Raw genomic sequence first — 12651 nt, 5'->3', positions numbered from 1 at the left:
ACCAAAAGGACAACCTGCAGCCACCTGTTCGTTTTGAACAATATTCCTTCTGGAGCTTGTAAGAGTGTCACAGGGAGGTGTAAATCTAATAAGTGCACTCTCACTGTGGTGACGTTTTCTGCTCCCTCTAACGGACGAATTTGACTCGATGCGAATGTATAATTGAAACGTTATCACATCGATCGAAGGATGTCATTTATAACGTTCAGTAGACTTATTGTGCAACAATAAAAGGTGGCAATTCTGAACACCTGGCGGTGTAAAGTTCACTTGTTGTTAATGTCGTTACCACTAGCCGGCGCTAAAAGTCGGTCAGAGTCGCATTGCTTGTGGGATTCATGCCTTTTCCTTTGCACGATGGAACCAAAAAAGCAGCAAGAAAAAAAACCAATGCTCAAATTTATCATAGCCTGACACTAGTCCCAAATACCCTACTATGAGGTGGCTGTCAGAAGGAATGAGTGACTTGCCCTGCTCAATGGGTTGTGGAATGATTGGAAAGACTAAACTATCTCTGATGGGTAATAATTTCATGGACAAAGTTTCTCAGGACAAGGCACCTTATATTATTTCTTGCATGGACACCACCACAGCCGAAGGTTTCTTTATGGAAGTCCTATTCCGTTGCCGTTTGTTGAGCAAAACTTTTGGGGGGGGTTTTGTCCGCAAAGTTTAATAATTGTGAACTCGGTCATGTGCAGATTATAGAATCATTTGACGGCTCTCTTCTAGCAAATCTGATTGCTGAATTATGTGAATTATAATCTGCTGGCTGCATCATTACCGGGGCATGTGGCTGGCTGTGTCCATTATGGCAGGAAGTCAGGATCTAGACAGAGTACCTGTGCACTTTGGCTTGCTCTTTTCAAAGGACACCATAGGATCTTTGACATCCATGAGCCGTAAACGCTGGCAGACAGGACGATGGTTTAGCCTCCCATCAGACGGACTGCACTGCTATCGGATGAACTCCCTGCCTCGTAAGAAGCACCGGGAAGACAGTTTACACCCGGGTCAGGAATCGAACAAAGATTAGACCGCTGAGCTGTAATCCCATTTGTTTGCTATATTGTAGATAGCATTAATACTGATCCTGTAGGAATTCTCCATCAGTGGGATCATGGGCATGGTGTCACTGCTGAGTCTGACTTACAAGCTCTGAGGCGCATGTGACACGTACAAAAGAGAAGGTCTGGGCAAAAACACAAGTCGCACACGATGTCGGGAATGGAATGATTCGGGATAAGTGTTTACGTCTAGTCCCGCTGGGTCTTTCGCCGACTTGTGATAGGATCTCCCTCATGATCCTTGGCAACCCTCAGCTTTTACGCTTTAAATCCCCAGTGGTCCGCTCGCAAGGTGACTCCGCCCTGGCCCATCCCTCTCCCGCCCATTGATTAGTGCCGTCAACAGTGCACATGTGGACGAGGATCTTGGAGAGGAGGCAGCGGAGAGCTAGAGTGCGATCCCGGAGTCGATTTGGAGAAAAGGGACAATGTGCAGTGCTGTTCATGTCCGAGCGGCTCGAGACAACACCATGGACGGAAAGTGTACGAGCAGGACTACCTGAATCATAACTCTCCACAAGGGTGGAACTCTGGACAAATGTTGGACTTTTACACAGTTGGCCTTTTTTAGGGAAACCATGCGTACCCGTCTTTCCCCAGGACTTGTCCCGCGTCGATGTTCATTGTACAAGTAGCACTCAAATCCTGAGGTTTTGCCATCTTTACAACGTTTGGGGACCGGGTCTTCTGCAGAAAATGACCTCCATAAGGACTTCCAGCAGGGGTGATGGTTGCAACAGCGAGTCCGAAGTGGATTCCAAGCGAAGTGTAAGTATTTTCTCGAGTGCTCGCTGCACGTGCATCGATCATGACACTTGTTAACTCCATTTTGTCACGCTGATCCACCGACACACCGAACAATGGCGTTTCAGTTGCAGCTCAATATCATCCCGCCTTCAAATTTGTTGCGTTCATGAAGTTGATGAGATTACTTTTGTGGCCGTATGGAATTGCAGGGAACACCTTCTCCATAACGACATGAGTTTATAGGGGTCCAGCATGACGAATGTTCACTTGAGTATACGTCTGGTAGTGACGGGCCTCCCTCAAGGACGCGCACATTGTGACGATTTGCTGTCAAAAGGATTTTTAAAAATCCGCCTCCGTATTGATCTCTCGTCTCCCCCTCTTCGCTCCGTGGTCTACTCACCAGAAGTAACCGTTCCCTCCACCCCCAGGAGCTTTTGCCGGATAACAATTCAAACATTTTCCCACCACCGTTCCCTTAGTATATTGTTGTTGAGAGGGTTGCTCAATCGGCGCTCCTGCTCTCCCTTTGCGGTCTTTGGCGCACTAGACTCTAAACGCTTGGACCAAAAGTGTCCATAATCCCCGCGCGGGTTCGCAGGCACGTTTACAGCTCCGGGCGGCGATTCCGAGCCGAGCGACCGGGATGCCCGCGGCGAGCCACCCATCGGGATTGACCACTCCTTGGAGCCACACCGGCTTGCACCAGCCCTCGGGGCCTGCCGCACGCGCAGGCTCATGCCGCCTCCCGCCCGAGGGCTCTGCTCCCGGTTCAGTGCGGCTGCCGACAGTGGGGTGCCCCGAGGATCCGCCAGGCTGGACTTGTGAGACCTGCAATTCTCATCTCGTCGCATTCAGAAAGCAGGTACGAACCGCATGTTGGATGTTGATGTGATGTTCGCCATTTGATAGACCAATGTGCCCCGATCCTTCCTGCTCGGGGGACGGTGGGAATTCAATGCGTAATGCATCGATTGAAAGGCATAGCACCATGCTCTACTTCATCCCGTCAACGAGGTCTCCCTAAGGACCTACCTTCACGGTCAATGTGTTTTTGCCTCGAAGGTGGATGATCGTGAATTCCTGTCTCTTGTGGCAATCCATCTTTCCTCGCCACATGTGTGACTGTCTCCTTTTTGCTATACATCCCGTTATCCCCACCCTTCCTTGAACCCTTTATTGTGTCTCGAACATTGACTTCATAGAGTCTGGAGCGTTTACTCATTTTTAAGCTTTTTGAAATCGATTTACGGTCCAACACATCCCAGCCTTGGCTATTATCATCGTCATGATTTTGTCTAATTTGCTTTGCTCGAGCTTAATTGTCCTACAGGATGGCTACATAGCGCACTTCCCTTTGAGCTCTCGAGTCCGGGTTTGATTCCCGACCTGACTATAAACTGTCGGATTGATAATTTGCAGGCCATGGGGGGGGGGGGGTTGGGGTGGTGGTGGGGTGCATCACCATGTTGCGCCCTATCTCGAATGGTTTGTTAAGCCCCGTGTCCTGTCTATTAGCATCAGCTGATAATTATACATTACCCTTCTCGAAGAGTAGGCGATTTATCAGCGTCACGTTGAACAAATTACAAATGTGTCCCCAAAATCCACTCAAGTCGAACGTCAAGCTGGCCAGCCAGTTCGTGAACGACTTGAGATAAACTTCCCCCTTGGCTGACCCCACAACAATATGGGAATGTAAACGGGGCCGTTGAAGATGTCGTAGTTACTCATTTATTATGAACTTCGTGATAGTGATCGTTAGTGTTGTGAATATTCCTTTCAGTTTGACGTCAAACTTCATTTGCACATCTCCTGATCTATAACCGCTTTAGCAGCCCCGTTAGCAGCGATGTTCAGTGGAGGGATAATGTCGACATGATTACATTTGTCACCAGTCACTTTTCATCGGGATGGATTTTTCAGAAAGATCAGATCATATTGAGTACCAGCTCCTGGTCATATTGAGTACCAGATGAACCTCATCACAAGCAAATAAGACTTTATATAATCTTCGATTATTGGGCACCGCCCTTTTAATGGGCGTGTCCGTCCGTGGTGACGCCTTCCCTGCTCACAATCCACTTCCGTCCCCACCGCGTCACAAAGAGTCTCAAGTCGCCGTCGCCGTGCTCCACCTGGAGTTCTCGTTCCGTCCACCTGGCGGTGCTCGAGACGGGACGACCTCTCACGTTTAATCGTCACCGCGAGCTTTGACACTTTGCAATGAACGCGCTTTCCCTCGTGAGGTCCTTAAACAACCCAAACAAACGTACAAACGTAGCGGAGCTTTCCGGAGTGATGCTTTTTTGCTGAGACCGGTGAAGCACCTCCGAATAGAAGGTAGATCGAGTTGCGTACCTGCACGTGCTTGCGGTGTGTGCTTGGAGCCGCTGCGCGTGCTCACACGGCCCCATCACGATGTTTCGCTTCAGCTGACGGACTCAGGGTGACGCTTAAAATTCCATCTCTCCCATTTTACGGCCGTGTGTATGAAAGGTCGGAGCTAACAAACCTCCCTCCTTTAGTCATAAATACACCGAGGGGAGCAAGAGGTTCGAAGGAGGAGACTTTGTTTTCTGCATCTCGTGTTCGGGTCACCCTTTCCACATAAATCCCAATGAACGTCCCGCTTCTCCCAGATCCAATTCCTTTGAATGCTCCCTCGTCCCTCCACAACCCGCCATCCTTCCTCCCACCCCCTTCCTCATCCCTCCACAACCCCCCCTTCCAACCCACCCCCATCCTCGTATGACATCTCCCATGAGATCCCACTCCTGACACCCCAACGGAACGAAGATTACCGTTTCCATCGTTTATATTGACTTGAGCGAAAAAATTCAGCATTCTTTTGTTTACCATTACACATCAGGTCACACACTTACTGATCAATCCTATTTGGTTCAAGACCATATTCTGCTTTTGAGGGTTTCTGGCTATAAGTTTTCTGTCTGGCAGTTGCTACAACTTTGGCACTTGTGTGTCCACATTAGCATATTATGGCCTCGATAATCAGATCACATTGTTGTCTCGATTCAGGACCACATGATATAACAAAACAAAACTGCAGAGACTGAGGTTACATGGTCCAGCAGTGGCAAATCCAGGGGGGTTTCCTGGTTGCCCGGAACCCCCCCCCCTCTCCCAACAAAAAAACATTTACCATTACAGTGGCAAACCCAGGGGTTCCCTAGTCACCCGGAACTCCTTCTAGTTTGTCATATAGTTGGTAGTATGTCATATAGACACTACCATCACTCAGGTAGGTCTCACTAGGCATGATATTTAAGATTGAAACTAGAAGTTTATTGAAGTCAAGCTATTTTATTTTTAGTTATGCATTTAAATATTAAATTGATTAACTTTTATATCTTTTTGCACAATACATGCATATCAAAGAATATGTGAATGTGCATTTATTTGAAAGCTGCAATAAAGTTTTCATAACGTTCATATGACTTAGATTTTCTGTTATTTGGAAACCCCCCCTACCCAATTCCTGGATTTGCCCCTGTCCAGAGTGTACAGAGTACTGTATAGACAATAGATACAGGGAGGGAGTGAGGCTACACACCCGCAGAGTGTACAGCATATGTGCAGGGACTGAGACAACAAGGCCCAGAGTGTATATGTGTAGGGAGTGAGGCTACACACCTGCAGAGTGTACAGCATATGTGCAGGTACTGAGGCTACATGGCCCAGAGTGTGTATGTGCAGGGACTGAGACAACAAGGCCCAGAGTGTATATGTGCAGGGACTAAGACAACTAGGCCCAGTGTATATGTGTAGGGAGTGAGGCTACACACCCGCAGAGTGTACAGCATATGTGCAGGTACTGAGGCTACATGGCCCAGAGTGTATATGTACAGGGACTGAGACAACAAGGCCCAGAGTGTATATGTGTAGGGACTGAGGCTACACGGCCCAGAGTGTATTTGTGTAGGGACTGAGGCTACACGTCCCAGAGTGTATATGTGTAGGGAGTGAGACAACAAGGCCCAGAGTGTATATGTGTAGGGAGTGAGGCTACATACCCGCAGAGTGTACAGCATATGTGTAGGGACTGAGGCTACATGGCCCAGAGTGTATATGTGTAGGGACTGAGGCTACATGGCCCAGAGTGTGTATGTGTAGGTACTGAGACAACAAGGCCCAGAGTGTATATGTGTAGGGAGTGAGACAACAAGGCCCAGACTGTACATGTGTCGGGAGTGAGGCTACACACCCGCAGAGTATACAGCATATGTGCAGGGACTGAGACAACAAGGCCCAGAGTGTATATGTGCAGGGACTGAGGCTACATGGCCCAGAGTGTATGTGTGTAGGGACTGAGGCTACACGTCCCAGAGTGTATATCTGTAGGGACTGAGGCTCCATGGCCCAGAGTGTATATGTGTCGTGACTGAAGCTACATGGCCCAGAGTGTATATGTGTAGGGACTGAGACAACAAGGCCAAGAGTGTATATATGTAGGGACTGAGGCTACATGGCCCAGAGTGTATATGTGTAGGGACTGAGGCTACACGGCCCAGAGTGTATATGTGTAGGGACTGAGACTCCATGGCCCAGAGTCTATATGTGTAGGGACTGAGGCTACACGGCCCAGAGTGTATATGTGTAGGGACTGAGGCTACACGGCCCAGAGTGTATATGTGTAGGGACTGAGACTCCATGGCCCAGAGTCTATATGTGTAGGGACTGAGGCTACACGGCCCAGAGTGTATATGTGTAGGGACTGAGGCAACACGGCCCAGAGTGTATATGTGTAGGGACTGAGACTCCATGGCCCAGAGTGTATATGTGTAGGGACTGAGGCTACATGGCCCAGAGTGTATATGTGTAGGGACTGAGGCGACACGGCCCAGAGTGTATATGTGTAGGGACTGAGGCAACACGGCCCAGAGTGTATATGTGTAGGGACTGAGACTCCATGGCCCAGAGTGTATATGTGTAGGGACTGAGGCTACATGGCCCAGAGTGTATATGTGTAGGGACTGAGGCGACACGGCCCAGAGTGTATATGTGTAGGGACTGAGGCTACACGGCCCAGAGTGTGTATGTGTAGGGACTGAGGCTACACGGCCCAGAGTGTATATGTGTAGCGACTGAGGCAACACGGCCCAGAGTGTATATGTGTAGGGACTGAGACTCCATGGCCCAGAGTGTATATGTGTAGGGACTGAGGCTACATGGCCCAGAGTGTATATGTGTAGGGACTGAGGCTACACGGCCCAGAGTGTGTATGTGTCGGGACTGAGGCTACACGGCCCAGAGTGTGTATGTGTAGGGACTGAGGCTACAAGCCCCAGAGTGTATATGTGTAGGGACTGAGGCTACACGGCCCAGAGTGTATATGTGTAGGGACTGAGGCTACACGGCCCAGAGTGTGTATGTGTCGGGACTGAGGCTACATGGCCCAGAGTGTATATGTGTAGGGACTGAGGCTACACGGCCCAGAGTGTGTATGTGTCGGGACTGAGGCTACACGGCCCAGAGTGTGTATGTGTAGGGACTGAGGCTACAAGCCCCAGAGTGTATATGTGTAGGGACTGAGGCTACACGGCCCAGAGTGTATATGTGTAGGGACTGAGGCTACACGGCCCAGAGTGTGTATGTGTCGGGACTGAGGCTACACGGCCCAGAGTGTGTATGTGTAGGGACTGAGGCTACAAGCCCCAGAGTGTATATGTGTCGGGACTGAGGCTCCATGGCCCAGAGTGTATATTAGTAGGGACTGAGGCGACATGGCCCAGAGTGTATATGTGTATGGACTGAGGCTACAAGCCCCAGAGTGTATATGTGTAGGGACTGAGGCTACAAGGCCCAGAGTGTATATGTGTAGGGACTGAGGCGACAAGGCCCAGAGTGTATATGTGTAGGGACTGAGGCTACACGTCCCAGAGTGTATATGTGTAGGGACTGAGGCTACAAGCCCCAGAGTGTATATGTGTAGGGACTGAGGCTACACGTCCCAGAGTGTATATGTGTAGGGACTGAGGCTACACGTCCCAGAGTGTATATGTGTAGGGACTGAGGCTACACGTCCCAGAGTGTATATGTGTAGGGACTGAGGCTACAAGCCCCAGAGTGTATATGTGTAGGGACTGAGGCTACAAGCCCCAGAGTGTATATTAATAGGGACTGAGGCTCCATGGCCCAGAGTGTATATGTGTAGGGACTGAGGCTACAAGCCCCAGAATGTATATGTGTAGGGACTGAGGCTACACGTCCCAGAGTGTATATGTGTAGGGACTGAGGCTACAAGCCCCAGAGTGTATATGTGTAGGGACTGAGGCTACACGTCCCAGAGTGTATATGTGTAGGGACTGAGGCTACAAGCCCCAGAGTGTATATGTGTAGGGACTGAGGCTACAAGCCCCAGAGTGTATATTAATAGGGACTGAGGCTCCATGGCCCAGAGTGTATATGTGTAGGGACTGAGGCTACAAGCCCCAGAGTGTATATTAATAGGGACTGAGGCTCCATGGCCCAGAGTGTATATGTGTAGGGACTGAGGCTACATGGCCCAGAGTGTATATTAATAGGGACTGAGGCTACATGGCCCAGAGTGTATATGTGTAGGGACTGAGGCTACAAGCCCCAGAGTGTATATTAATAGGGACTGAGGCTACATGGCCCAGAGTGTATATGTGTAGGGACTGAGGCTACAAGCCCCAGAGTGTATATTAATAGGGACTGAGGCTCCATGGCCCAGAGTGTATATGTGTAGGGACTGAGGCTACATGGCCCAGAGTGTAAGCATCCCTGTCTCTCAGGTGGCAAAGGATGAGCAAAGTTACTAAAATTGCATTCCAATGTCTTTTCATTTCCAACTTTCGATTTTTTTGCATAATTTTGTATTTTAATTTTCTTTTGAAACACTTTTGCTTATTTTGTCCTTTAATTGGTGCTGGGACACAATTCTTTTTCATCATTTTGTTTGCTGTGGAGTGTATCCAGATCTCATTCACGCTTTGCATGTCTTCGATGGACATTGCATATTGCTTCCTTCACTTATTTTTACATTACATACCAATTGCCATGCTCTGTAAGTCAGATGTTCTCTACCTATTTGTTCAACAGCTTGTACATTGACCCCTTAAGTTTCTTGCCACCGATCTATTACAACCTGCCAGACATACCAACCTTATTGTGGTGGATGTGATGGTGCAGCATCCAGTGCACACTACTTGTTATTAAACCCTTACACACCACCTTAGGAAGATAATGGAAGCACCACAATGTAAATAAGCTCAATATTACCCATAACAGTTTTTGCAGCGAAATAGCCAACCATGTACACACAATCGTGCCTCATAGGAATACCTGAGGCTTGCGCTGGAAAGCTGTTGCTTTACAGAAATTCACCTGCACTGATTTACCTCAGGCTTAAGTAATAGCTTACACAAACAATTCAGAGATTTAAACAAGACACTTCACAAAAAAGTAACCTTAATCATACCCGAGGCTGCGCACATGTTTATAGTATACGATCTCTCGAGGGAACATGTGGGTTGTACTGCAATGCCGAGCTCGTTTGTGCCTTTCAAAAGCAATATGTTCTCGATAGACCTTTATCATCCCCTTTATGACTAGTTACGAAAGTACCGAGAGGAGCAGAAGCAGACTGATCGAGGAGTATGCAAAGGCTGTTGTTTGAGATAAAACTTAGATAATCACGAAATGAATCTTTACTGTGATGACTCAAGGCATCACCATGCTTTATGGCTCTCCATCAGTTTTGCAAAATCTTCAGGCTTTTCGTTTTCAACATCAGTAAAACAGTTTATTATCATCAGGCTTTTTGACCAAAAAAGGGGGATATTGTAATCGGCTCCGTCTGTCCGTCAGTCTGTCTGTCTGTCCATCATGCTATCTCCTCCTAAACGGCTGTGCAGAAATTCACCAAACTTGGTAGTTATGATCATCACATGGCAAGAAGGTGCAAGAGCAGTATAAATTTTGGCTCCGTCCCCTGGGGCAGGATCAAAAGGTCAAATGCCAAAAAATGTAATTATGGGCAAATTTGTAAACACGTTAAAAAGAAGCTTTGTATATGCAATCAACATTGCACGGAAGCATGAAACATGTATGTGCCTGGTGTGGGCTTAATGGTTAGGGTGGTGGGCTTGTAATCCTACTATCCTGAGTTCAAATCCCATTTTTCTGTTGAATTAATACCAGGTGGGGTTGACTCAGTCTGTCATCCTTCTGAGGTCGGCAAAATGAGTACCAGCTTGCTGCTATCCTGCGTCAGAATGGCAACCCATCCAGGATTGTGCCCAATAGCCAAGGAGACTGCTTAGGCAGCACCAACGCTCTGCACAGAGTATTGTCCCAATGGATGGATGGATGAAACATGTAATAATTTCTTGGATTTGGCCCCAGGGTTCATGCCCCAGAAGTTGGGGACTTGGGGGGGGGGGTCACAGGCGTCAAAACGGGAATTTTTTAACTTAAAATTTGATATGAGGCCATTCCCGGTGGAACTTTTTACCATCTTTGAACTTTGCTTTAGGTGGGAAGCGTGAGGATTTGTGACGGTGTGCTTGCGACTTCGCTCCAGTTTACAGTTATTTCCTGGTTTATTTTTTTTCTATTTCAATGTACATTTTGTTGATGTTGTTCCATCATTGGAAATGACATGTTCGTTGATTATAAATGTGATCCTTTAAATATAGGTAAAGGGCATTTTGCCCTTTATGGGTGCTGTTAGTGATGATATTGACATGATATTGCTTTTTATTTGGATGGCCATATCGAACACATGACTGTAGCCTGTAGGTAATAGGAATTTCGAATTTGTTCACGGTGCCGTTGGGAACTCGCCTACTCTTCGAGAAAGAGAGAATAAGCCTGATGTTTGCTTAACAGTCAAGGTGGTTCACTTAAGATCTTAGGGTCATGAGTTTGAGCCCCTGTCATCCGTTGAATTAACGCCAGGTGGGGTTGACTCAGCCTGTCATCCTTCTGAGGACGGTGAAATGAGTACCAGTGTGTATTGGTAGAGGGGCACTGCATCAGCGGCACAGCCACGCTCCCAGAAAGTGATGCAACCAGCAGCTACAGGCTGGATATGATAGCTAGTTTCAAGAAAGAACACCGTGGGATATTTGACATCCACAAACTAATGCTAGAACATGAGACATCCAGTTTAACATTCATCCGTTGGCTGGCTCACACCTATTGATGCCTCGCCCTGCTTATCAAACACCCGAGGGTGACAGTTTATAGATGGGCAGAGATTCTAACCCAGGCCATATAACTTAGAGATGACTAACCCTAGGCCATCTTGCCAGCCCTGGTATCGTACTTCCTACTCTACTGAATGAGGCAGTTCTTTGTATGTTTGTGTGTATGTGTTTATGTACATCTGAAAATCATCGGAAAAAAATGGCTGGCCTGATCTCCACCAAATTTTACTTACTTGTTGGGAGTACCCAGGGTCAGGTCATGGGCACAAAGAACCCCAAATATCAAAACAACCCATAGCTATGCCTTAACCAAGAATGGCTGAAAAATATAAATGTGACATCACATGTGTATCGACCAGACATGGCCCCAAATAAATCACTGAAATTCACTGCATTTGCGCTTTCAAAACAAGGATATAAAGTAAAAAATCAGATGATCATTTCTAGTAGTAATTTGCTTTTTGTGAATATAAGCACCGATTGCAATAGGACTGAGGTTTTCTTCCACTATATTTCATCAGGGATGCCATCATCAAATTTGACGATCGATTTCACCATGACCCAAAATGCCTGGCCAAGAGAGCACAACGCACTGCACCGATTATAGGCCATTCGTGAATACTGTGGCAGAATGATGGGTGTTTAAAAAACAAAAAAAAGTTACAGAGGGTTTGAAACCTTAGTGCAGAGACGGATCACTTTGGAGAGTAAATTGGAAAGATCAATGCAAATGCAATAATGTTCATCCAGTTTAATAAAAACAGGACGAGACAAGTGGTTGCAGTTTTTACTGTCGGCGATTTGATTCTCTAATCCTCTTTCTTGCTTTGCTTTCACAATGGCTGGCTTAGTGCATTTTATATATTCCCAGGAAGATGCGATAAAGGTTTGCACAGGACATCGCAGCATTCGAGACATTCCTTGGATGTTATTTGCAAAATTATACGTCTTCCATTGTGACTAATGCTCTCCCTGAAAATTAAAATACTGACCACCTGTTGTTCATGCTACATAGTTGTTTGGTGTGGAAATAGGATGAATAAGAACAGGGTAACGAGTGAAATATCTTATTTTGACAGTTGGTTGAGCCACCCTTTGTTCCAGGAAGGGCTTGTATCATGTTTGGCATCAATTCCAGAAGAATTTTCATCGTGATTTGGTCAATTTCCTGCCATATCCATGTTAGAATTTCATTTAATACCATGACGTTGGTCGAACGGTGGACAGGTTGGTCTCGGGTGATGATCCAGATGCTTCCACAGGTGCTTCCTTGAATTCATATACAAGCTTTGGGTGATGGCCAGGGAAGTAGTTTAATGCCTTGATCCCTCTTCCTGACTGTGGTCACATTGGAGGAGTGACATGTAACACCATCACCCTGAAGAATGTGGGTGTAAAATAACAACATGCCTCGGCATGCTCATGGGGTGGGTAAAGCCTTGTTACATTGCCCTCAATGGTGTGGGTTCGAGTCCCATTCCTGCTCAGGGTAAAACAAATTGCACCTTGAGATAAAGTTGTCACCTCTTCAGGGTTCGGTCACACAGACGGAAATAGAGAAATATTCATGATTGATTGTGAGCAGGCCATTGCTCTGTCAAGAGTACCCATGCCTTATCGGCACAGTGTTCGGAGATCTTTTT

At 47.1% G+C, this 12651-nt stretch overlaps 1 protein-coding gene across 1 annotated transcript in view; it reads left to right on the top strand.

Annotated features, from left to right (window-relative positions):
• The first annotated feature begins 1431 nt into the window (after positions 1 to 1431).
• The window catches only part of KIF26B (kinesin family member 26B), a 227864-nt gene continuing 216644 nt past the window's right edge, over positions 1432 to 12651 (top strand). Inside the window, exons 1-3 of the mRNA XM_085857469.1 lie at positions 1432 to 1550; positions 1668 to 1835; positions 2416 to 2679. Coding sequence (XP_085713595.1) covers positions 1512 to 1550; positions 1668 to 1835; positions 2416 to 2679 — 471 coding nt within the window. The 5' untranslated portion in view covers positions 1432 to 1511. The remainder of the gene's footprint in view (positions 1551 to 1667; positions 1836 to 2415; positions 2680 to 12651) is intronic.

This window comes from Eptatretus burgeri, chromosome 15, assembly GCF_056783735.1.
Source record: "Eptatretus burgeri isolate ZD-2024b chromosome 15, Ebu_testis_v1, whole genome shotgun sequence".
NCBI lineage: Eukaryota > Metazoa > Chordata > Myxini > Myxiniformes > Myxinidae > Eptatretus > Eptatretus burgeri.
Note: the sequence above shows the minus strand (reverse complement) of the source record. Positions and strands in the feature narration are given on the sequence as shown.